This window comes from Podarcis pityusensis (assembly GCF_964106645.2).
Source record: "Podarcis pityusensis genome assembly, chromosome: 17".
Classification (NCBI taxonomy): Eukaryota; Metazoa; Chordata; class Lepidosauria; order Squamata; family Lacertidae; genus Podarcis; species Podarcis pityusensis.
In genome coordinates this window covers 6,916,945-6,941,356 of record NC_138042.1, presented here as the reverse complement: position 1 = coordinate 6,941,356, position 24,412 = coordinate 6,916,945, and the positions used below count along the sequence as shown (strand labels likewise).

The 24,412-nt window shown below is 47.3% G+C and overlaps 1 protein-coding gene across 5 annotated transcripts in view; it reads right to left on the bottom strand.

Annotated features, from left to right (window-relative positions):
• Positions 1-24,412, bottom strand: part of MAST1 (microtubule associated serine/threonine kinase 1) — a 96,839-nt gene that overhangs the window by 42,519 nt on the left and 29,908 nt on the right. For 2 of the 5 annotated variants that reach the window (XM_080988042.1, XM_080988043.1), the window contains exons 1-3: positions 15,108-15,376; positions 1,543-1,631; positions 414-489 (exon numbers count right to left, since the gene is read on the bottom strand). In XM_080988042.1, coding sequence (XP_080844168.1) covers positions 414-489; positions 1,543-1,631; positions 15,108-15,193 — 251 coding nt within the window. In that variant the 5' untranslated portion in view covers positions 15,194-15,376. Of the gene's footprint in view, positions 1-413; positions 490-1,542; positions 1,632-15,107; positions 15,377-24,412 lie in introns of those variants that run through there. The other 3 variants (XM_080988044.1, XM_080988046.1, XM_080988045.1) reach the window with 2 other exon arrangements.

Here is a 24,412-nt window from a genome sequence, read left to right as displayed (position 1 = left end):
CGCTGACCTTCTGATCAGCAAGCCCAAGAGGCTCAGTGGTTTACGCCACAGTGCCACCTGCATCCCTGGTTATATCTATATCTATAACTATATCTATAACTATCTGTGCTCATGCCAACCTTAAGTAAATGTTAATGTAGGGTGTGTATATAATAACTGAGGGAAGTGGGGACCACAAGGATACTCGCAACTAGTGTAGATGCAAAACACTGGTTTAGGACTCAGAGGCAGAAAATTTAAATGACATCTGTGGACACTGTTGCACCCAGGTGCATACGTAAAAAGTGGACTGCTCATTGTGCAACACCCCTGTATGGACACAGCAGTGGTCAGTGAAGGAGTCCGGGTTTGCAGTGGCGATTCCCAAAAGCCATTGGACATCAGAGCCCCAAAGAATGAGGGACTGCTCTTACCTGCGGGAGGAAGCGAAGGAAAAGTGGGCTGGTGTATTGGGGGAAAAGTTCCGAGGGCTGTCCAGAGGGCTGCTACCTGTGGGCAGGGCAGGAAAAGAAGACACAAAAGGGAAATCAACACATTGCCTCATGAGACTGCCAGAGGATCAAATCGAATTCTTAACCCTGTCTCACTCAAGGAGCCAGCATATTCATATTCATATTCAGAGCCTGCCATAATGAGAAAGGTTGCCATAGTGACTCCAGCCACAAGCCATGGGAGGTGATGCAGAGGAATATGAAAACAGAAGACAGAAAGAGGCCAAGAAATAGAATGCTGGATGGGTGAATAAACAAATAAGACAAGTGACAGACAGACAATGGGGGATTAATGATCAAGTGTCAAATGGCTGGGTAGATAGTCAGAGGAAAAGATTTGAAGTCAGACAGATGGACAGACAATGGCAGGGATAGTTAGTAAGATGGACAGACGAGAAGGTGCTGCTATATATGTGGCCAGAATAATAGACAGATGGCCTGGGATGCATGGAAAGATGAGCAAAGAAATCAGGGGGAAAATTACAGTTCAGATGCAAAGGCTGACTAGAAGATGGATGAACCCACAAAGACAACATTGATTCTAAATCAAAGTAATATGATTGCTTTGGAGTCAACGTAATACTTATTGCTAAATGTATGGCAAGGCTGACAGGATGGAAACTGGGTGAGGTGGACATGGATTTTAGATGAAAATTCTCTCAATATTTCTGTAGGCATCCTGGCATGTTATGACAAACAGGTATAACACAAGACTATGTCTATCTAATCCTATCCAGCTGTAGCAATGCGAAGGAACCCACATTAAAACAAAACAAAACGAGGGTAGATTAAAAAATGAAGGACTTTACTGTGTCCTCAGAAGGAACCAAGGGCAACTTATTAGTCCTGGGTATGAGCAATTACTACTCGACTCCAAGGTGTGCTTTGTCAAAGCCAGTCTAGCCAGCCTTGTTTGAAGGCCACTGCCTGAGCAGGGGCAGCAAGACAAGGGGCCATCTTCTGTTTGTGACCCACCGTGTAGTGTTGGATAAGGCACACCCAGGGTGGAACTCCTGAAAGAAGGATGGGGCAGGTCAAGGGCTTAACTCACCAATATGACCTGGGAGTGGAGAGTGAGGCCGCGGCAGCGTCGGCGATGTACTTGTCAGGATCAGGCTCTTTCTGTTACTGGTTCGGCAACTGTACAAAGGGGAGGAAAGAAGGAGAGGGAAAGAAGACAGGCCTAGATCAGGGGGTGTGTGGATGAAAGATGCCAGACCAGGCTGCAGCTCATGTCACTATGTGGTTTGCCTTGAAAGGCTGCAGTTAGAAAGCTTGGCCAATGAATTCTCTTTTCAGCTTGGTTGGCTACTCCAAAATGGTAGCAGGTTACCTTCTGTAGTCCTTTCCCAAAGAAGAGCTGGCCAGGAAACCCCATTTCCCACTTAATCATTGGCTCACCTTGTGCCATGGAGCTCCCTTATTACTGGGTCAAACCGCTGGTCTTCCTGGTCCAGAACTGCCTGTTGAGACTGGCAGCATCTCTCCAATATCTCAAGCAGACTGAGATCCATTTAGCTGAAGTCGCTCAGGCCAATGACCGAGGCATTCTGCATACAACTATTAGCTCTAATAAATAACTGAGCTACAAATCCCTTATGAGAAGGTGTGAAAAGCAGGAGTATTGGTTCAGTGTGGGAAAAGTGTCTACCTAGAGGCAACAGAACTCCACTACAAATGTGGGTGGGCTTATCTAGAGTGTGATCCAAAAGCAGAACTACCAAACTGAGCTCTTTTGCTACAAGACCTGCCTCCCAACTGAGGCCTTACTGTGCCTGCATTCTCCGTCTTTCTCATAAACGTATACAAGCTTTAACTCAATATTGAAATTCAGAAATCCTGGATCCACTCTTGCTTGCTACGATCACATAATACTCAGCTCTTTTTTCCTCTGGAAGGTGACAAAGAGGGCATTAAAGGTAAAGGGACCCCTGACCATTAGGTCCAGTTGTGACCGACTCTGGGGTTGCGGCGCTCATCTCACTTTATTGGCCGAGGAAGCCGGCGTACAGCTTCTGGGTCATGTGGCCAGGATGACTAAGCCGCTTCTGGCGAACCAGAGCAGCGCACGGAAATGCCGTTTACCTTCCCCCCGGAGCAGTACCTATTTATCTACTTGCACTTTGACGTGCTTTCGAACTGCTAGGTTGGCAGGAGCAGGGATCGAGCAACGAGAGCTCACCCCGTTGCGGGGATTCGAACCGCCGACCTTCTGATCGGCAAGTCCTAGGCTCTGTCGTTTAACCCACAACACCACCCACGTCCCTATAGGGCATTGGTGGTGTTAATTAACTGCTATTTGCATGGAACTACGAGTCATACTTAATAGAAGGGTGGAGCCAGTTTTCCTAATCAAGAATTAAGTAGCATTTCTAGGTGTGATTTACAGCCTTCTTTCTCCCCCAAGCCTTAACATTCTCACAAAGGGTTCATTGGCAGGGTATCCACACCTTTCCATGTTTATTAAGCCATAACTAGTCCTCAGATAAGTGAGGTGAACTCAGTGATGAGCTGAGGTAAGGCAAGTCATTCCACAACCTAAGCAGTTCAAGAAAAGAAACTCTGCCATAACGTTTAGGCATTATAAAGTAAATTGGAGTAGCCCTAACACCGTTCAGATGTGTGCCTTGACAAGGCTGTGTTGAAATGCCATGCAGCTCCCAGGTGCAGCTGGCTGGCTGTTAACCTTATTTTGCCAGCTAGTCTTCAGTGCTGTACAAACACTATGGTATAGGTTACTAACTGCACAGGGCTGGATGTTTGCCCAGGTTTATATCGCTGTCAGTTTCTCAGGCTGCACAGTAGCTTATGGCCTGCCAACAATGGCTTGCGTGTTGTGCAGTGCCCCTTCTGTCCATTGCATGCTAAGGCTCAGAGTTGCAACTGAACAAGTTTGAATTAGCAATCATCTGAGCCAGAAGAAAGGCACCTCCAAGGCTCTTATCTTCTTGAAACATTCATACGGAAAGCCCAACATGCACAACTGAAAGAGAGCCAAGTGTCCCAACCCTCCCATCACAAAAGCTATAGAAAGTTCCCAAGGTGGGCTCTGGAGAGACGCAAAACTCACACATGCGCCTAGGATAAACAGCACTTCTAAACAAGAGATAACTTTGAGGGCGTGTCGTTTATTGTGTACCAACAGGATACTAAAGTACGTACCACCATATACCCCCCAGAGTGATCCATCATGCTATCCCCTCTCTGACACTCAGTTCTCAAAGAGTTAATCATAGAATCATAGAGTTGGAATCATAGAGTTGGAAGAGACCACAAGGGCCATCGAGTCCAACCCCCTGCCAAGCAGGAAACACCATCAGAGCACTCCTGACATATGGTTGTCAAGCCTCTGCTTAAAGACCTCCAAAGAAGGAGACTCCACCACACTCCTTGGCAGCAAATTCCACTGTCGAACAGCTCTTACTGTCAGGAAGTTCTTCCTAATGTTTAGGTGGAATCTTCTTTCTTGTAGTTTGGATCCATTGCTCCGTGTCCGCTTCTCTGGAGCAGCAGAAAACAACCTTTCTCCCTCCTCTATGTGACATCCTTTTATATATTTGAACATGGCTATCATATCACCCCTTAACCTCCTCTTCTCCAGGCTAAACATGCCCAGCTCCCTTAGCCGTTCCTCATAAGGCATCGTTTCCAGGCCTTTGACCATTTTGGTTGCCCTCCTCTGGACACGTTCCAGTTTGTCAATGTCCTTCTTGAACTGTGGTGCCCAGAACTGGACACAGTACTCCAGGTGAGGTCTGACCAGAGCAGAATACAGTGGCACTATTACTTCCCTTGCTCTAGATGCTATACTCCTATTGATGCAGCCCAGAGTTGTGTGGCCTTTTAAAGACTAACACACTTATGCGGCACAAACATGTTAATTGAAGAAGGGATGAGCCTGTTCAGAGTATTCTGGAGGAGGAGAGCAAGGTCAGGAGAATTCACACCATGACATTATACAGTGGCGTCGCAAGGGGGGCGGTGCGCCCCGGGTGCCATGTCTGGGGGGGTGACAAGAAGGCACCCTGCCGTCCCCGGGCACGGTGGTGTGAGCAGCCATTGTGCTGCCACAGCCGCATGTGGAGGATCCTCCATTCGCAGCTGCAGCCGCGAGCAGAGGATCCCACCAGGGTCCGTACGGCACTCAGGCGCTGGCGGCAAACCGCTACGTACAACGCATGCATGGTGTTGCACGCATGCGCCATACGTAGCAACGCCGCACATGTGCCGTACGTAGTGACACCAAGCACACGCCCTACGTAGCGACATCACGCATGCATCGTACATAGCGGCGCAACACATGTGCAGCCAGCGGTTTGCCCCTCTGCAGGTGTCGGTTAGCCTTCGTTCACCCCTGACATTATATACCCCCATTCAGTGCTTTCCTCCCCTAGAAAAATAGGTGCTTGTACTTACCATGATGTTGTTACAGTAAGTGCCACACTTTTTAGCAACAACAAAAAGAGGTTGCGGGTACTGCATACCTTTGAGTACCCCCTGAAAAACGCACTAAAAAGTATAAAAACTCTGTCCTGCTGTCATTCTGGAGGCCTATCCACCTCCCCTTTACTATCAAGCGTTCTGCTACTAGGGGAATAAGAATAATTAAAGGATGGCAAGCAAGGGCTTAGACCATCTGAAATAGCAAGTGAGATGCAAATTTCTCAGGCCAGAATAGTTACCCTTCTTGTACCCCCACCCCATGAGTCTGGTAAGTCTGAGCAAGTAGGGACATTATCAGTGGGGGCAGTCAAACTGCACAATCCATCCCAATCACCCCAGTTTTGATATAAAAATAAGAACTAAAGCCAGAACGTTGCAAACCAATGTTTATGAAAGGATCCTGACACATTCTGAGACTCAGGTTTTCCACTGGGCAATAAATTTCATTAAAAAAGATCAATCTTTCATCTGAGCAAGCAAATGTAGCAGGACCTTTTCATAAATATTGGACCTCACCTTTGTAGACCCCCTCTACAAATCCCCCCCCAAAAAACTATTTGCAAAAATACAACACTTTTGCCAGTTGATGATGGTAAAAAGAATTTAGAAGGAATGCATACAGTGGAGGATGGAATTGGTGTGCAAAAGAAAATGGGAATTCAGCTAAATGATGGCAAGAGAACGGGTACAGTGAATAACCCTCTTCTCTTTCAAGACCTATGGGAAAGAGGTCCACAGAAATATCTTCTGACACTTACTAACATTTGTATTTCTCTTACAACCATGAAACCTAGAGACATCCCTTTTATTTATGAAGTGAGATTTTTACAATCTGATTTCAAAACCAAACCCAACCCATGCACTTTTAAAAAAGTTTCTAGCCCTCATGACCGTGAAGTTACATGTGAAATAGTGCAAGCCTCACCTGATGAATAATAAAAATCAGAGGGCTAACCTAATAATATTTCAGTTGATCAGAGAATGGAGCTTTTAATGTCTTGTCTTGCTTTCCGCATCCCTGATTAACAGGTGCAGAGTTATGCAAATTAATCAAATATAAGCAATGTTGCTTAATTTTCATATTCTTATTACAATAAAAAAAATTATTACACCCCTACCTTTCTAGGAGCAGAATTTGCATAACCCTGGCACAGAATTGCCTGTGTGTGCTTTGAAAAGGCATGGGGTGTTCACAACCCTGACCAGTTCATGTGTGGCAACTATAAACTCACTTTGCACACTTCTGTGGCCACGCAACATTTCCACCTTACAACCCAGTGATTTTTTTTTACATCTTGAATTACATACAGTTCTGTCTGATTCCCTCATCTGAGGCCCACCTACAACCCAAGCCAGGCCTGTCTCATTCATACACATCCTAGCATATCCTCCTCCATACCAGACCCAATCTGGTACAGTCACTGTCTTTAGGGCTGTGGCCTTTTCCATGTGCCCCCTGACTGGGCTGAGAAGAAGAGCCTTGTCACTTCTGATTATTATTAAAAGGACTGAGTCACCATCAGGGCTATATAGATTTTTGTCTTGACAGCCAGCCATGATTTCCACCAATCTCTCCAGCATGCTCAGAGGGCGTGGGGAAGAGGCAGAGATTCTCTTAGCTACTGTTGATTTTTAATCTTTTCCTTTTATTTCTGGAATGTGTTTGTAACACCTACTAACTTCCTTAGGGCCCTCATTTTTACGGGACCGCCTCTCCTGGTATGCCCCGCAGAGGACCTTAAGGTCCATGAATAACCATAGTTTAGAGGTCCCGGGCCCTAAGGAGGTCCGCCACCAGGGCCAGGGCCTTTTCAGTGATGGCTCCGACCTGGTGGAATGCTCTGTCCCACGAGACTAGGGTCCTTCAGGATTTAACCTCCTTCTGTTGGGCCTGTAAGACAAAGCTATTCCACCTGGCCTTTAATTTGAATACAGCCTGATCTTTTATTTCCCTTTTCTTCCCTCCCCCTCCCCTTTTATGACGATTACCCGCTCTGAGACCCCACAGCTAATTCTCCCCTCGCATCCTCACCGGCCCAAGTAGGACTAATTCAGCCAGCTAGCCCTGGTGAATATCTAATGCTTATTAGATGGATTTTCCCCAAACTGATTCTTGAACTTTGAATTTTATTGTTATTCATGTTTTTATACTGTATTTTATGCTGCTTCTACAATTAAGTGTTTTGAATTTGTTGTTAGCCGGCCTGAGCCCAGTTTTCTGAACCAGGAAGGGCAGGGTATAAATAAAAAATTATTCTAATTTATTATTTTTTGTTATATTTTTTGTAAAGCACTCAGAGGTGTTTGGGTCTTTTGCTTTTCTTTTTCTTCACAATCAAGAGGTATATAAACTTTGTTTAAGTTGATCCAATCTGATCCATAAAAAGTCCTTTTAAAAAATGCATTTCCCCCCTAATTCTCTCCAGAAAGGCTCCTCATAGGCAGTTTCATTTCCTGCCTGCCTTAAGAAACCCTCCTTTGACCCCAGCCACACACCTCACTTTATTGAGCCGTTTTTGGGGTTTTTTTTAAAAAATAAAATAATAATAATATCTGACCACCTTTCTCCTCCTCCCCCCTCCCTCCCCTTTTAATATCTTGTTTTTTAAATCTCTGTGGCGTGGTTGATGGCTTTTAGCTCCTGCATTTGATTGTGATTTCAGCTTTTCTGCTCCAGTATTGCACTTGTGTGTATCTGTGTGTCGGCCTTATGATTATTCCTTGTATGCTTTTACGCTGGTTGGATTTTTAGGCTTGTTGTGGATTTTGAATGTACCATTGTATAATTGCTGTGTTTTATTTTTCTGTATCAGGCCTAGATAGTTTATTTTAGGGGGCACCATATAAATGGCAAAGGATAAATAATTAAATATATAATATACACATAGCCCCCTCTCCCCGGGCAGAAAAGAGAGTAGGTCGCTCTGACATGACTCCTAACTGTGAGGCTCTATTTACAGCTGGGACACACATACATGAATCATTGTTTGAGTTCTGTCACTCCATGACTCACAACTGTTTCCATTGAAACAAGGAGCATTGTGTGTGAGGTGATATGAAAGGCTCACCTTAGGTGTCTGATGCATGATGGCTCGTTCACAAAACGCACGTCACAATCAGGTAACAAGCCTAAACCGAGAAGCCCTAAGTGAGGCTGTGCAAAAGGGAAACAAGTCTCTAGGCTGGACCCTCAAGACTCGGCTAGGACTCCTGATGTGGCAGAGAGCTCTCTGCAAGCAGCCCTGAGGACAACCTAGTACAACCAGGGCACAGGACTAAGCTGGCGATGGTTCCCTGTCCAGCTCACACTTGTGTAGTGACTCCTGAGCAGGGCATCTGTCTGTCTCGAGAGACAATGGAGTGCGCCATCAGGGGTGAAGTCAAACCACTAGAGCAGGCTTCCTCAACCTTGGCCCTCCAGATGTTTGGAGACTACAGTTCCCATCATCCCTGACCACTGGTCCTGCTAGCTAGGGATCATGGGAGTTGCAGGCCAAAAACATCTGGAGGGCCAAGTTTGAGGGGGCCTGCACTAGAGAATCACAGCACCTGCTGTGGCTGCAGAGACTGGTAACTTGTAACTGCTTCCTCCTGCGTTGCTTTTGCTGCGTTAACAGCACTGAAGTAACCTCTCCGGGGTGCAAGCTTAGGCAGTGTGTACAGAGGTCCTGGGCTGCCCAGATGACAAGAATCCCCTTTCAGCCTCACTGATGTGATCCAAAGGAAAGCAAAGCAATATGTTTGGCACCAGCTTTGCTGCAGGAGCTGCTTGAAGAAGGCGTACAGGGAGCCATCCAACCACCTTAGGGACTCCACTCTGGATTTCTGTAGGGTTTACTCCGAAGCCTTTCTTCTTCCGAAGATATCCCACAAGGCAGCAGAGGTACAGGCTCAGAGTTTTCCCTCTCCTAGATGAGCTAGCTCTTATGGCTCACTTGAAAGCCTTAATAGAGGGAAGCAGTTGGGCATCACTAGAAAAGGGATTTACCAACCAGGGGGCCATGACCAAGAGGGCCCTGTGCTGCCTTCCAGCTCACCAAACCTCAGAAGGCCATGGAAATATTCACAACAAGACCCATTGGCACCTGGTTTAGCTGGCCAGTCGAAGATGTTCCCGGGATGTGGCCACTGTCACATGCTGACAGGTAGATGCCATAGGTGAGAGCTGATTGTAGGGTGGGGACCAAAGATGGTCAAACAATCCAAAAGGAGGACAATGTGTCCCCCACCAGAGGTACTAACCTTCCCATAACACTCCATACACCCTCGCTCAATAGCAACAAAAATCACATCACTACCTTTTGCATTAATCCATCCAGAATCAGTATCATTCCTCAGGTGAAAGTTCACAATTGCCAACACAAATGAAAATCTCTATTACACTTCAAGCACACTGTTATGAGGTTTTTTTTGGGGGGGGGGGAAGTTGGCTGTATGCGATATCCTTCTGATCCCTGGATTGAGCAAATATTAAGATAGGCTACCTTCCTGTGTTGAGGCGATAGCCTGGGTAATGGGTCATTAAAGGAAACAAATGAAAGAGGCTCTGTGTGAGACTACAAATGGGTGGGGCTGTTCCCCCAGTTTGCAGTTAGTTAAAAGGACAAAGCCAGTGTCCAGAGCTGAGTTGCAGGGATATGGACCAGAGGCAAAGCAGCAAGCAGAGAGAGACAGCCGTGCTGGATTCTGATGCTGCGAACCCCTCCATTGTAGGCTCAGGTAGTAAAGGTAAAGGTACCTTTAACCGTTAGGTCCAGTCGCGGATGACTCTGGGGTTGCGGCGCTCATTTCACTTTATTGGCCGAGGGGGCCGGCGTACAGCTTCCAGGTCATGTGGCCAGCATGACTAAGCCGCTTCTGGCGAACCAGAGCAGCGCACAGAAACACCGTTTACCATCCCGCCAAAGCGGTACCTATTTATCTACTTGCTCTTTGACGTGCTTTTGAACTGCTAGGTTGGCAGGAGCTGGGACTGAGCAACGGGAGCTCACCCCGTTGCGGGGATTCGAACCGCCGACCTTCTGATCAGCAAGCCATAGGCTCTGTGGTTTAGACCACAGCGCCACCCGCGTCCCTATAGGCTCAGGTAGTACATGTGTAAATAAACCATTTATCATAAAGACACCATAGTCTCTGCTGTGCCTCTTTCCAAAAGGAAACATGAACACTGGGTAAACACCTGGAACATCTGGAATCTCACACCACTTGGGGTTGCATGCAGCAATACATTGAAAAGCATAAATAAATGCACCCCTTATTCTCCCTCATTGTGAATGCAACAGGGTGGTTAACAGGGAAGCTAGTCTTTATTATGTACTCCGGTTATGCTCCCTGAAATACATTCTCCTCTAATCTTCCTACATATCACAATAACAATCAAAGATTAATTTTCAGACACTTATAGGCAGTCCAAGAAGCACCAACATCACACCAAGAACTCAATTGCAGGAGTAAAAAAACAACCCTTCACTACGCCCCACATTTTCCCAAAGTTGGCAATAAAGGTACCAGGTATTAAATACCATTACAATATTATTAACATTTAAAAATAAATAAATAGCATTCCCCTCCCTTTGAATTTTTCTGTTTTTCCTCACCTCACATCTCTGAAGCTGAAAGCAATGCCTGAATGAATGAATGAACAATCCTCATTTTTTGGCTGCAGAACCCAGGGGGAAAGTGGGTTCTCAATTCCTGGGCATTCTAATAATAATAACAATAATTTTAATATTTATATCCCACCCATCTGGCTGGGTTTCCCCAGCCACTCTGGGCAGCTTCTCATCCCTGAAGCAGCCAACCTGGGGCTACTTTTACAAGCCTTACCCGTATTTAAAGGATCATATCTGCCTACATGAGCCTATGCAGGTTTTGAGCTTTTCATACCACACCCTGCTCTCTGGTCTCCTGTGGACCCAAACTAGTTTGGCAGGGCCTTTTCTGCACCAATGCAATGGAAAACAGGCAAACCTCCCACCCAGACCCCTCTAAGCATGCGTTGATAACATTTGCATTTAAGAAGGCCTTTATGATTAGCTTTAATCTGGATGTGCTAGCATTCAATTAAGTTTTACTTAGAGCAGGCCTATTGAAATTAATGGATCTAACTTAGTCATGTTCATTAATCTCAGTGCGCCTACTCTGTTTTTTTTTTTTTAATGATATTTATTAAAGTTTCAAAAAATACACAAAATACAAAATACAAAAAAAGAGTAAAGTTTTAGAATATAACAAAAAAGTAAAAAAGAAAAAAGAAACATACAGAATAAAACAGTTAAAAAGACATTAATTTTCCAAACCTATCTTCCCTACACTTATTTCCCTGGACCTCCTCATACCTCCCTTTTTTGTATTCCAGTTCAGTTTGTTAGTTCAGCAAATCCTTACCATTAAACTTTTACCCAATTGTAAACCTTTTTTCATATCTCTTAAAGCATTACAGCTAAAAACCTCTTAGTTTCTATCCAACATCCTTCTAAGATTCCTTAATTTTACAATATTTCTGTAAATAGTCTTTAAATTTCTTCCAGTCTTCTTTCACCGACTCTTCTCCCTGGTCTCGGATTCTGCCAGTCTCAGTGCGCCTACTCTGAGTAATATTTTCAGCATGAATTTTAAGAAGGCCTTTCAGCTGTGCTTTTAAATGTGATTTACCTGTGATACTTTATTGGCTTTACTGATTTATGTGAGGTTTTTCTTGCTTTTGAATTTTGTAAGCTAGTCTCGTAAGATGTTACTCCAAAAAGCAGGGCATATGTAAACAAATAAACAGCAGAACACCTAAGATAGAAGTGCAACAGAGCTGACTCCTCCTCTTTTGGGGAAATCTTTCTCTTGCATATCTGGAACGGAAATTGTAAGATTGGGTAATGCTCTGGGTTTGCGACTCAGTTGCCAAAGACCAAACTACAACAGAGGTGGTACTTGACGTCAGGTCTCCATGATCCTAGTCCAACGCCATCTCATGAACTGCACAAGAACGTTTCAGATGTGAAGGTTCATTTGCATGACAGCTTAGAACAAGCGTTACCACACAGAAAGGACCATAGATCTCCCATATTAACAATGATATATGACAGTGATGGGGGACCCTCCAGATGTCACTGACCTCCAACCCCATCAGCCTCAGCCTTTCTGGGTTCTGGGACAATGGAAGTTAAGAGTCCAGCAACTATCTGGAGGACCACAGGTCCCCACCCCTGAAATAAGCTTTTTAGCCAGGACTGGTGCGATGTTTGGGGTGAAAGATTTGATCTACGTCCCAGAGGACCGTGGCAAGGAAGTGGAAAGATCATACAAGTCTATTCCTAATCCTAAAAGTCTTGAAAGCCATGTTAGATACAACAGGGGCAGCCGTTTCTTTCTTCTCGTGTCACCCCATGCATGTACAAAACGTTCTGCAGTTGGTGGGATCAGCTTCTGACCTTAGAAGAGTCAGACAAGGAAGGAGAGCTAAGCCCAACCACTCCCTTCCTAGCCTCCCTGCAAGCTGCATTCGAAACTCCCATTGTTCTAGGCGCATTTTGCGACCGGGAATTTCATTAGCGCTAACGGTTTCTGAGCCCTGGGCGCACTCCTGAGCCCAAGATTTTGGATTAAAACTGCAGAGTGGAAGGAAAGGAGGACGTTTTTCTGCCTCCCCACTTCTAGCTACACTCTGAAGACCAGAGAAGAGACCCTCTTAAGAATATTAGTGGGGGTGGGCAGGGGAAGGATTAGACCATGTGAAAAATGAACATAATATTTTAGCTGCAGCTGATTCATTTTCAGCTCTGTATTCTTGTTATGAAAAAAAGTGCCTAGACATTCCATTGTTGTGCCCATTACCTAGGTTTAAGGTGCCATTTAGCTCCTAGCTTTCACAGCTGAGTTTCTAACACTGCCTGCAAGCCATTGCTCCATAGTCTGGGCTGAGGGGAAAGGGCCTGGGGAAATGAAACACATGGTAGTTGCTTCTCAAAGGGCTCTTCTCTTCTCACCAAGCATCCCTTTCCATGTTAGAAGAGCAAACACGTTTCAATTCCACAGCGTACAGGAACGAGGCAGACATATGAACAACAAACATGGCTACCCCTGGTCATGTCTAGGCTGTTCCTTAGTATGCACTCTTAGCTGTTCCCCTTTTCTCTACCCAAGGCAGCAGCCGATCTTTTCCAAAACCACATCTAGTATTTGGAAAGCAGTGGGATCCATTTTCTGGAAATGCTTTGCAAAGACAAATCCTTAAAAAACAATAATACATCCTGGGTGACCTTGAACCAGTCTCTATCTATCTATCGATTTCTCAGCCTAACCCACGTTTGCAGGGCTTTTTAAAGATAAAATGGGATTCTCCTTGTATATGCTGCCCAGAGCTCCCAGGATAAAATGTGAGAAAGAAATATCCGTTTTAGCTAATCCACAAGTATGGGATATAAGCTTATTCCTGATAGTTTGAAAATACATCTTTCCTATAGGTGGAGCAATAGGGCAGAGGACCTGTCACCATCTGCCTACTGTGAAGCTCAACAGACTCCCTTCTTTCATAGGGAATATTGTCTGAGTCTCCCGGGGATTCTGAGTTCTGGGAGAGAGCCCACTGCAAACTTGCAACACATCAAGGCATCTTCTAGCACTGCAATTTGGCACAAGGAATTATAGTAAGCCACCTGGCTTCTGGTCTGAAGTTCCTACACCATTGTTCAACCACACAGAATGACAGAGCTCTGCTCTCTACGTCCTATGTAAACAAGTAAACACACACACACACACACACACACACACACACACGTGTCTGTGATTCCCCTGTATTTCTCTCTCCCCAACTCAGCTCTTTCACTGCAAACTCACACACTTCCAATTACTGATGTTCAAATGAACAGATGTAGACTGCACACATGCAGACTCAAACACCACAAACTGAGCTAGTCTTGTAGGAGAACCCACATCTGATAAGCTGAGACAGCAGGGTGGACTTAGCTTAACGGCCACAACCCCACCTGACTGACGGTGGACACGTCTTTATGTCTCTCTGTTATATGCAGTTATAAAAGCATTGCCCTGCAGCTGAACAGATCGCAAAGATAAATAACAGAGAAGCAATGGTGTATATTGAGGCATTATGGGAATGGAGGGCAATGGCAGGGAGAATTTAAGCAAAGGATGGGGGTGTTATTGCTATACATTCCGTACTCAACTGCTATGATGGATGGGTAAAGGGGGTGGGGAATTAGTGTAATCTAGATCACTTTTCACACAATCACTCCTAGGGCTAGAATGCATTTAAAATTCCTAGGTGCTAGAAGTGGCAGCTAGGCATGCAGGAACTTGAAAAATTCACAGGCGTGAGCATCTTCAGGAAGAGGAACAGAATGCCAGAGCCCAGCCATAGATCTTTCCATTTATTCCCACTCATCCCCTTCCCACCTAACTTTCCTGCGGCAAATATAGATAGACACCCACAACACCATCCTTCTGGAGTGCACTCAGACACGCAGTTCTCTCGCCCTGTGCATCTTCCTTCCATCCACTAAGGCTCAGCCCCCTCCTATCCATCTCCATTTGCTCGCTGCATCCGACAGTCCCCATCCCCATCCACCCACCCACACCCCCAGCTCCTCCATCTGCCCACCCAGCAGCCACAAGCTTGTCCAGGCTGAGTGACCCAGAAGAACCGAGGTGGGGGGGGCATCCATGGAGCCAGAGGGAGACGGACAACTAGAAAGACAGGCAGACCAACCATTTGTCATAGGCAGTGCTGCCAGTTCATATACAGCTCATGTCCTTGGCAGTTGCCATGGCATCCTAGTCTTTGTGAATCTTTCTTTCCCCTCCCCCAACTGCGCCACAACCCTGCCAGCCACTGCAACCCCCTCCCTCCCTCCCCAGGAGACACCTCCTTGGAGAGTCCTGGCTGCCTGGCCACAATGCGGGGGGGGGGGTGTTAGAGAGAAAGGAAGATGATAATACACAAGCTCTTTTCCCCCCTTCTCCCTTGCAAACCAGCGAAGTGGGGGGGGGGAGTGGAGCAAGAGATACAGGAGACAGAGGAGAGAGGAAGAATGATAGGGATGAAGGAAGGAAGGATGGAGGAATGGGAGCAGAGGGGGACAGAATGCTGATGGGGAGGGGCTACGGAGAAGGGGGAGAAAAGATGGAGGGATGCAGACTAAATTAAGCTTCCTTTCTCTGTACCTTTTTGTACGGCGAAACATGCTGCTCTCAAGGAAATCGGGCATAGAGAAATTGGAGAGCGCTGTCCACAGGGACTCAGACATCATCCCCCAGGGGGGTCATGGTGGCGAGGCTGGGGGTGGTATATGCTGCAGAGGACCTTCTGAGCCCCCACTGGAGCCAAGAGTGGAGGGGGGGAGGTCTGTGGTGAGCCTTCCCTTTTGAAGAAGAAAGGAGGACTGGAATGGAGGGGAAGACAGAGGGAGGGAGAGAATGCGGGGAAGGGCAGGGAGAGGAGGGGGAGGTGTGAGGGGGCGGCGCTGTATTAAGTGGCAGTGTGTGCATGAGCGCATGCTGCAAGTGCTGCTGATCTGCATATGGGTGTGGGTTGTGTGCACACATATTTGGCTGTGTGCAAATACCTGCCTATCGTAGGTGCTCTCACCATACGGGTGAACGATGTCTTGCACTGATGGACATATTTGTACACTTTGATGGTGTAAAAAGTATTTCTTCTTCTTCTTCTTTGGCGATCACTCATAGCTGAGTAAGATTGTCTTCCATAAAGTATATCCACTTACTAACTCTTCTGCAAATGGTGCCCATTGTCCCTGGCTGCGTAAATGCCTAAGACCATCCATGGGTATGCAGGCCTAGGATGAAGCTGATTTCACTAGCCATAAACAGCAGACTACATTAATGCCAAAATCTGGAAAAACTGTGAATGTGGCGTTTTTGCTCAAAACAAGCTCCTTTGCTCTGAAGAGTAGTAAGCATTCCCAGTACAACTTAGGAAAATATCTGGAAACATACATCAAGTCCATGCTCAGAAGCAGGACACCAGGTGGCCATGTTCATGCTGTATTATAGTGGCTAAAAAAAGAGAGCTATGAATAATGACCCTGCAATCATCATCTGAAGCCCTTCTTTGTGTGCCTCCTACACAAGAACGGGCCTTTTCTGCGGTGGCTCCCCATCTGTGGAATGCTCTTCCCAGGGAAGCTCACCTGGTGCCTTCGCTCCATATCCTAAGGCACCAGGCAAATATATTTCTCTCGAACCAGGCCTTTGGGTGGTTTTATATTCTGCAACCTAATAAATGTGTTTGTGGGAGGGGGGTTATTAGTTTGTTTTTGTTTTTATTATGTATTTTGTGTTCTCATTTTTTAATTTTGATGTTGTGAACCACCCTATGATCTTTGGATGAAGGGTGGTATACAAATTTAACAAAGAATAAAAGAATAATAAGGAAGACCCTGCCTCTGCCATGAGCTCATTATGAGCAAATCTCTCTGGGCTTCAGCAGCCTCTACTCTGCAGTAAGGGTCTTAATGATACTGACCCTAACCTTACAGGGTTATTGTGTTTCTGAAGTGCTTTGAACCATCTAAAGCACTATGGAAACGTCAATTACAATAAAGAGAAATAGTCATATGACTCACTCACCTAAAGCAGAACTGCAGTTCTCCCTGCCACTGCAACCTTCTAAATGCAGAATGAGCACTGACTGGCATGCAAAAACTGCAAAAATTTACCCATGGAAAGTCAATCACCTGATTTGTTTGCCTGAGCAAGGAACACAATGAAGGGCATCAGCTTCCAGCCATAATGGTTGCTGCATAATGATGGCCAAGCTAGTTCATCTTTGTACCTGTACCACACTGCCTGCTTCCACGGCAATTGGAGCAAAAGCTGATCAGGCAAGCTCCTTTTCAACCTGTTGGCTGGATTTTGTTTTGGGATTATTGTGTGACTTGCTTTATGCCAGTGGTTCCCAGGGGATCTGTGGCACGTCTGTCAACTGTCCAGGACATCTTGTTTTTCGGGACCTTACTCTCGCAGGGTGGCACGGGTGGCGCTGTGGGACGTGGGTGGTGCTGTGGGTTAAACCACTTGCCGATTAGAAGGTCGGCAGTTCGAATCCCTGTGATGGTGTGAGCTCCTATTGCTCGGTCCCTGCTCCTGCCCACCTAGCAGTTCGAAAGCATGTCAAAGTGCAAGTAGATAAATAGGTACTGCTCCGGCGGGAAGGTAAATGGCGTTTAGGTGTGCTGCTCTGGTTCGCCAGAAGCGGCTTAGTCATCCTGGCCACATGACCCGGAAGCTGTACGCTGGCTCTTTTGGCCAATAAAGCGAGATGAGCGCCGCAACCCCAGAGTCGGCCACGACTGGACCTAACGGTCAGGGGTCCCTTTACCTTTTTTACTCTCGCAGGAGATCATGGTGTCCCAAAATGCACAAGATCATGGTGCCAAAACACACACATTTTGGGACGCTGTGCTCTTGTGTGGGAACACAGTTGGGAAGAATGTGTGGAGAATATGTTGGAGGGTATGGTGGCACCATTCACATATCAAAAAGTACCAGAGAGATATCAACATTTTCAAAAGCAGGGGGCCCATGGCTTGGCTTTTGAAAAACCGGGGGTCAGCAGTACTTCGCTAATTGGGAACCACTGCTTTATGCAATTGTATGACTTGCATACAGTTTATTTTTATTTTTTTTAATATATTTTTGACTTGCATACAATTTGAAATAAAAATACTGTAAAAGAAAAGCAATCAGTAAGGATAGCAGAGAAGTGCATGAAAATAAAAACAAGTAACACTTTAAAAAGGACTGTTTTTGGCATAGCAATAAAGTAGCTGTTGCAGACATTCAGGACTGAGGGGATGTGGTACAGTCCTCTGCACAATTGTTGCATATGTGTGGGGGCACTCTGTGCAGGAAAGAACCCCCCCTTCCAAAACCTCCATAAAAGTGGAAATTTTACATGTTAGGATAAATACTGAGCTTAATCTTTCCTCTCTTTAAGTTTTCAACATAGGGATTTTGATGGAACGAGGATGCTCTCAAGCCAGCAATCCCTGAGGACACAGTATCATTGGCAGAAATTGCCACAGGCTCTCCATCACAAGACATTCAAACACAGCACCTGGTAGCACTTTTTGAAGTAGGTGCTTTAGACATAAAGTCAGAACTAACCCTGTGAATCAACATCATGCAAATCTGCATTCTTGGTTCCAATCCTTATTCAGTTTCCAGTAGTGTGCTCATACTCGAGCCCAATTCCTCCAGCAGTGGAATATCTCCAGGTGGGGGCGGAGGGGGGGGGAGAGAGAACTTGAATCTATAGAAAAACCCTTCCTAAAAGGTATATGTAGAAACACATGAATACTCATTTAAATGCAATAAATTGTGCAGCTTCTGTTGTGCTTCTTTAAGCACAACTTTGTAACATATCATTAACGCTCTAGCAAGTGTACACACACACAAACACACATGTAAAAGGTGTGATTCAGCTAACTTGTTGCATGCATAGAATATGGTCTGCTTGTACAATAGGAGTTCCCCCTCCAGAGGCAGGTTTAGGGGAGTGTGTGGAGCCACAGCAGCCACCATAACTATAATGTACAGTGGTACCTTGGTTCCCAAACTTAATCTGTTCCGGAAGTCTGTTCCAAAACCAAAGCATTCTAAAACCAAGGCGCATTTTCCCATAGAAAGCAATGCAAAATGGATTAATCCATTCCAGACTTTTACAAACAACCCCTAAAACAGCAATTTAACATGAATTTTACTATCTAATGAGACGATGTACTGTACTATAAAATAAGTAAGACAATATTGTAGATGATAAAAAAAATAAATTCTTATGTGCACTGATGTGCACTCATTGTTTGAATGGGGGGGGGGCTTTTATCCATTTCTGCAGCCACACAATCAATCAGTAGCTGAACTGGGTCCACACAGCCACAAAAACAACTCACAAAAATGAAGTCACAAGCCACAGCCACAAAAACAAAGTCACAAGCCACAAGTCAGTCCCATAAAACAAATAACAAGTTACAGTCAAAAAAACGAAAAAGCCACAAAAACAAAAATGCAAAAATAGCAAAAACAAAAGCTCCAAATATCACCTCTGTGTTGCATGGGTGCCATAGCTGTCAACTTTTCCCTTTTCTTGCGAGGAATCCTATCCGGAATAAGGGAATTTCCCTTAAAAAAAGGAAAACGTTGACAGCTATGGTGGGTGCTCGGGACTCAACAGCCGACAGACTCAACAGGAAGCCTCTGATTAGCAGCTGGGGACTCAATTTACAAATGGAACACATTCAACAGGAAGCGGAACATGTTCAGCTTCCAAGGCAAAGTTCACAAACTGGAACACCTACTTTCGAGTTTGCAGCGTTCTATTTCCAAGTTGTTCATAAACTAAGCTGTCCTAAAACCAAGGTGCCACTGCAGAATGGAAGGTGAGAGGCGGAGTCATTTTGGAGTCACACGTGGCACCGCTGACGTTTGAGACCCCAAAGTCCGCCACTGCTCCTCCTCCCCTGTGCCCCCTGCATTCAGCTCCGGAGGGTTGAGGGAACTCTCAGAAGAGGTTTAGGGGCTTCACGGGGGAGCGAGACGTCCGGTTCCATGAGCCGACCTCATTCCCCATGCGCAAACCCAACTAAGTGTTATGTTGAATTCCACCCATCATCTCTTAGTAATTTCAATATTCACACAGGTACTGTGATGGGATGATGAGCTGCTTGTGCGTAAAATCGTATCCCCTCAGAGTTTGTTCAAGTCCACAAACCTCTGTCTGTGACGGAGCCCCTCAGACATGGCTCCTCTAGTCACTAGCAGATTCCGACAGTGGTTGCTTTCGGAATCGCTTCCAACATAAAAGCTCCTTAACGGAAACACGTCTTCTGGACTCTCTGCGTGACAGTTTCCGGCGAGGAGTGGGTGTCCCTACAGGAGGTCCTGAAACCTCCCCACTGTTTTCGCTGGAAGTGTCTCTGAGCCATCCCTCCAGCTCACTTTCCCTCCGCTCACCTCCTCTCCCCCTACTGGTTCCCTCTTCAGCTGCTGAGTCTCTCCCAACCTGTGTGAGCCCCTTCACCTCCCTTCCTTCCGATGGCAGTTCCCTGACATCCACCTCCCCTCCAGGGCCCCCTTCACCCCCTCTCGCCCCCTCCTCTACGGGCGGTGAGGAGGCAAAACCCCGGAATGAACTTCCTTCATCTTCCGATGTCTCGAACACTTCTCTCCACCTGTTGCGGTTCCTGGTCTCGAAGTACTCCTCCTCCTCAGAGTCCATCTCCCCTTCCCCTTCCGAGTCCGGGAATCCTTCCAACTCCTCCTCCTCATCGGTGGTCCCAAAGTATTCCCTCCGGAACCTCTCCACAGGCTGAGGTTTCCTTGGGAACCTTTGATGGAATGTTTCTATCAATACCTCGTCATTGATATCTTCTGCCATTACCCAAGTGTTTTCTGACTCCGGTTCTCCTTCCCACGCTACCAAATACTCCACCTGATCCCCCTTCCACCTGGCGTCGAGGATTTCTGCCACGTGGCTGCTGCATTCTCTTTCTTCTATGACCGGTCCCCGAGTGGCCATCCCTTCTCGTCCCCCCTCATACGGTGACAGTAACGACCTGTGAAATACTGGGTGCAGTTTCATGTGGTTGGGTAACCGGAGCCTGAAAGCCACTGGGTTGACCTGTTGAATGACCTCAAAGGGACCCAATCTCCTGGGTCTTAATTTCTTACAACCTCCTTTGAACGGCAACCCTTGGGTTGACAGCCACACCCTATCTCCCACCCTTATGGTTTCACCTTCCCTTCGGTTCTTGTCTGCCTGCCTCTTGTATTCTTCCTTCGCCCTTTCTAAGTTGAGTTGGAGCTGACGATGGATTGCTTCCATTTCTTCTACAAAATGCTCGGCTGCCGGGACGCTCCATCTCTCCCCTTCTCCCCCTGGGAAAGCCCTGGGATGACACCCATAATTAGCCAAGAAGGGGCTCATCCCTGTGGACACATTCTCGGCATTGTTGTAGGCAAATTCCGCCAGCACCAACTTTTCTACCCAGTCATTCTCTCTGTCATTGACATAACACCTCAGGTATTGCTGGAGGACACCGTTTGCTCTTTCCGCCTGCCCATTGGTTTCAGGGTGCCGGGCAGTCGAAAAGTTGACCTCCACCTGCAGTAAGCTCATGAGCTTCCTCCAGAACCTGGAAGTAAATTGTTTTCCTCGGTCTGAGACCACCCTCAATGGCACCCCGTGCAACCTAAAAATGTGTTCTACAAATAACTTCGCTGTCTCTTCCGCCGTGACTGCATGCGAGCAGGCTACAAAGTGGCACATCTTTGTTAGTAGGTCTACCACCACCATGATGGCTGTTTTCCCCTTGGACTTCGGCAGATCAGTCATAAAATCTATCGACACTGCCTCCCAAGGTCGTTCTGGGGTTGGTAAGGGTTCTAATAGCCCCGCCGGCGCCCGCCTCTCCCCTTTGGCTCGCTGGCATTGCTCGCACCCTCTTACATACTCCCGTACATCTTCCCTCACCTTAGGCCACCAAAATTCCCTGGTGACCAACCACATGGTTTTGTGTTGCCCAAAATGCCCCGCCGTGGGGCTGTCGTGCAACTGCTTGAGTACCCTCCCCCTTAAGTCTCCTTCAGGGATATACAGTGCCCCTTTGTAATACAAAGCTCCATTTCTTTCCTCGAAACCCCCTGGTTCCTCTCCCTCACCCCTAAGACCTCTGAGCTTATTCTGGGCGTATTCATCATTCTCTGTTTCCTCTACCAGTTCTCTTTGTCCCACCAATGCCGCCCCACACACCCAGCGGTCCTCTGGAATGACATGTCTCTCTTCGGGTGCTCCCTCCCCCTCCAAATATTCAGGTTTGCGAGAGAGAGCGTCCGCCCTAATGTTCTCTGGGCCTGGCACGTAACAAATCTCAAAGTTAAATTTGGAGAACTCCTGGGCCCATCTCACTTGCCGTTGGTTGAGCACTCGTGCCGTCCTCCAATACTCTAGGTTCTTGTGGTCAGTGCACACTTGCACCTTATGTTGTGCGCCAATTAGCAGGTGCCTCCATCTCCGGAACGCCTCATGAATGGCGAGTAGTTCTCGGTCATACACCGTGTAGTTCCTCTCGGATTTGTTCAGCTTTCGCGAAAAAAAGGCACACGGTCTCCACTCTGACTCCTCCTTCCCTGTCTGCAGAAGCACCGCCCCAATCGCTCTGTCTGATGCGTCAGTTTCCACTCTCATCGGTTTTTGTAAATCCACATGCAGGAGTTGTCCTTCCGAGGCGAAGGCCCTTTTTAGTTCCTCAAATGCTCGCTCCGCCTCCTCAGTCCAAACGAACTTCTTCTTACTGCTGAGACAGTCCGTAATGGGCGCCGTCAGGTGGGCAAAGTTTCGGATGAACTTACGATAGAAGTTCCCAAATCCTAGGAACCTCTGCACATCCTTCCTTGTTTTGGGTGTTTTCCATTCCAGCACCGCCTGGACCTTGCCGGGATCCATGGCCAATCCCTTGTCTGACAGGCGATACCCCAGGGAGTAAATTGATTTGACAGTCAAAGGGTCTATGCGGGGGTAGTTGGTCAGCTTCCCTTTCGCTGAAGACGTCGCGGAGATCTGCGTATTGTCGTGGTACCTTCACGTTCTCCGTTACTTCAGTCCCTGCTAGGGTGGCTTGGGCCCCTGCCAAACCCTTTCCCTCTTTGCAGTGTTCTAAGCAATGTGCTGAACCAAAAGAAACCACTCTCTGATGCCAGCCCACCAGCGGATCATGTAACGCTAGCCAGCTCATCCCCAATATAATGGGAGCTCCTCCCAAGGTGGCCACATTAAACGCTATCAGTTCGGTGTGCCTTGCCACCTTCATTATCATTGGGACGGTCTGCAAGCTGACTTCTCCTCCCAACAGCTCCCTGCCATCGATCGTGGTCACCTGCAGGGGGTTGCTTAAAGGGATCGTCTGTATCTGGTGTTCAGCTGCAAACTCTTTGCTCATGAAATTGCAGGAGCTGCCTGAGTCCAACAGCGCCTTTATCTTTAGAGGGTGTCCGTTTGGCAGCTCTAGCGCCACTTCTATCACTAGGGCGGGTTTAGGAGGTTCTGGCGTGGGCACTTTCACTGCTCTTTGGCCTGGCTGCTGTGCCCCGTCGGTGGCAGCCAGGCGTTGGCTTTTACTTGCTCCGGTATTTCTTCCTCCCTTCCCTCCACAGCTCCCACCATCCCTTGCCATTCCTTCCTCTGGGGGCAGACTCTGGCAAAGTGACCTGGCTGTTGGCAGAGATAGCATTTCCGGGCGCCTTTTCCCTCCTTCTTTCCCCCCCTCACTGGGCTTTGAAACTGCGCGCACGCGCGCGCTGTTCCGATTTCCATCGGCTCTGCCGGCGGGAAAGTTGGCTCTGGAATGTCTGGAATGCGGAACTCCTTCCAACGTTCCCCCTTCCCTTCCCGCCTCTCCAATGCTCTCGCCTCCTGGCGCGCTCCTATGGTCAGCGCAGATTTGGTCAGCTGGTCCATAGAATCCGCCCTGGGGCCCCGGGAAAGTTCGTCTTTCACAGCCGAAGAAAGCCCTTCTTCAAATAGCATTTGAATGGGTTCCGCCGATAAGTCCCACCCCAATCTGTGAACCAGCATGGTGAACTCAGTCCAGTACTCACGGACAGATCGGCTCCCCTGTTTGCAAGCCATTAACTGTCTGCGCACCACTCCCTGTTCAATATCGCTGGAAAACATCAGATCCATGGCGCGAAAGAACTTCATCGTGTCCTTTAGGACGTCACTATTCTCTGCCATCAGGGGTCTAACCCAGTCTCTCGCCCCCTTTTCAAGATGCCCAATCACGAAAGCCACTCGTGATTCCTCGTCAGGGAATTCATCAAACTGCAGATTGAGGGCATATTGCATCTCTGTCCGAAAGCCATGATAGTCTTTGGGCTCCCCCCCAAACTTCTGCACCAATCCTGGTACCTTTCTGGCGAGCTGGGTGGCTTTCCCCTTTTTGTCTGCATCCTGAGCCCTCCTCTCCTCAAGCCTCGCCGTCTGCAGCGCTAGCTGGACCTCCAACACCCGGTACCTTTCTTCCAGGCTTGGACCCGCTCCAGCTCCTGCTTCTCCGGTTCCGGCTGGGTTGCTCATGATGCCTTCTCCTGCACAAGCTGCTTTCAAAGACTGTCGGAATGCTGTGATGGGATGATGAGCTGCTTGTGCGTAAAATCGTATCCCCTCAGAGTTTGTTCAAGTCCACAAACCTCTGTCTGTGACGGAGCCCCTCAGACATGGCTCCTCTAGTCACTAGCAGATTCCGACAGTGGTTGCTTTCGGAATCGCTTCCAACATAAAAGCTCCTTAATGGAAACACGTCTTCTGGACTCTCTGCGTGACAGTTTCCGGCGAGGAGTGGGTGTCCCTACAGGAGGTCCTGAAACCTCCCCACTGTTTTCGCTGGAAGTGTCTCTGAGCCATCCCTCCAGCTCACTTTCCCTCCGCTCACCTCCTCTCCCCCTACTGGTTC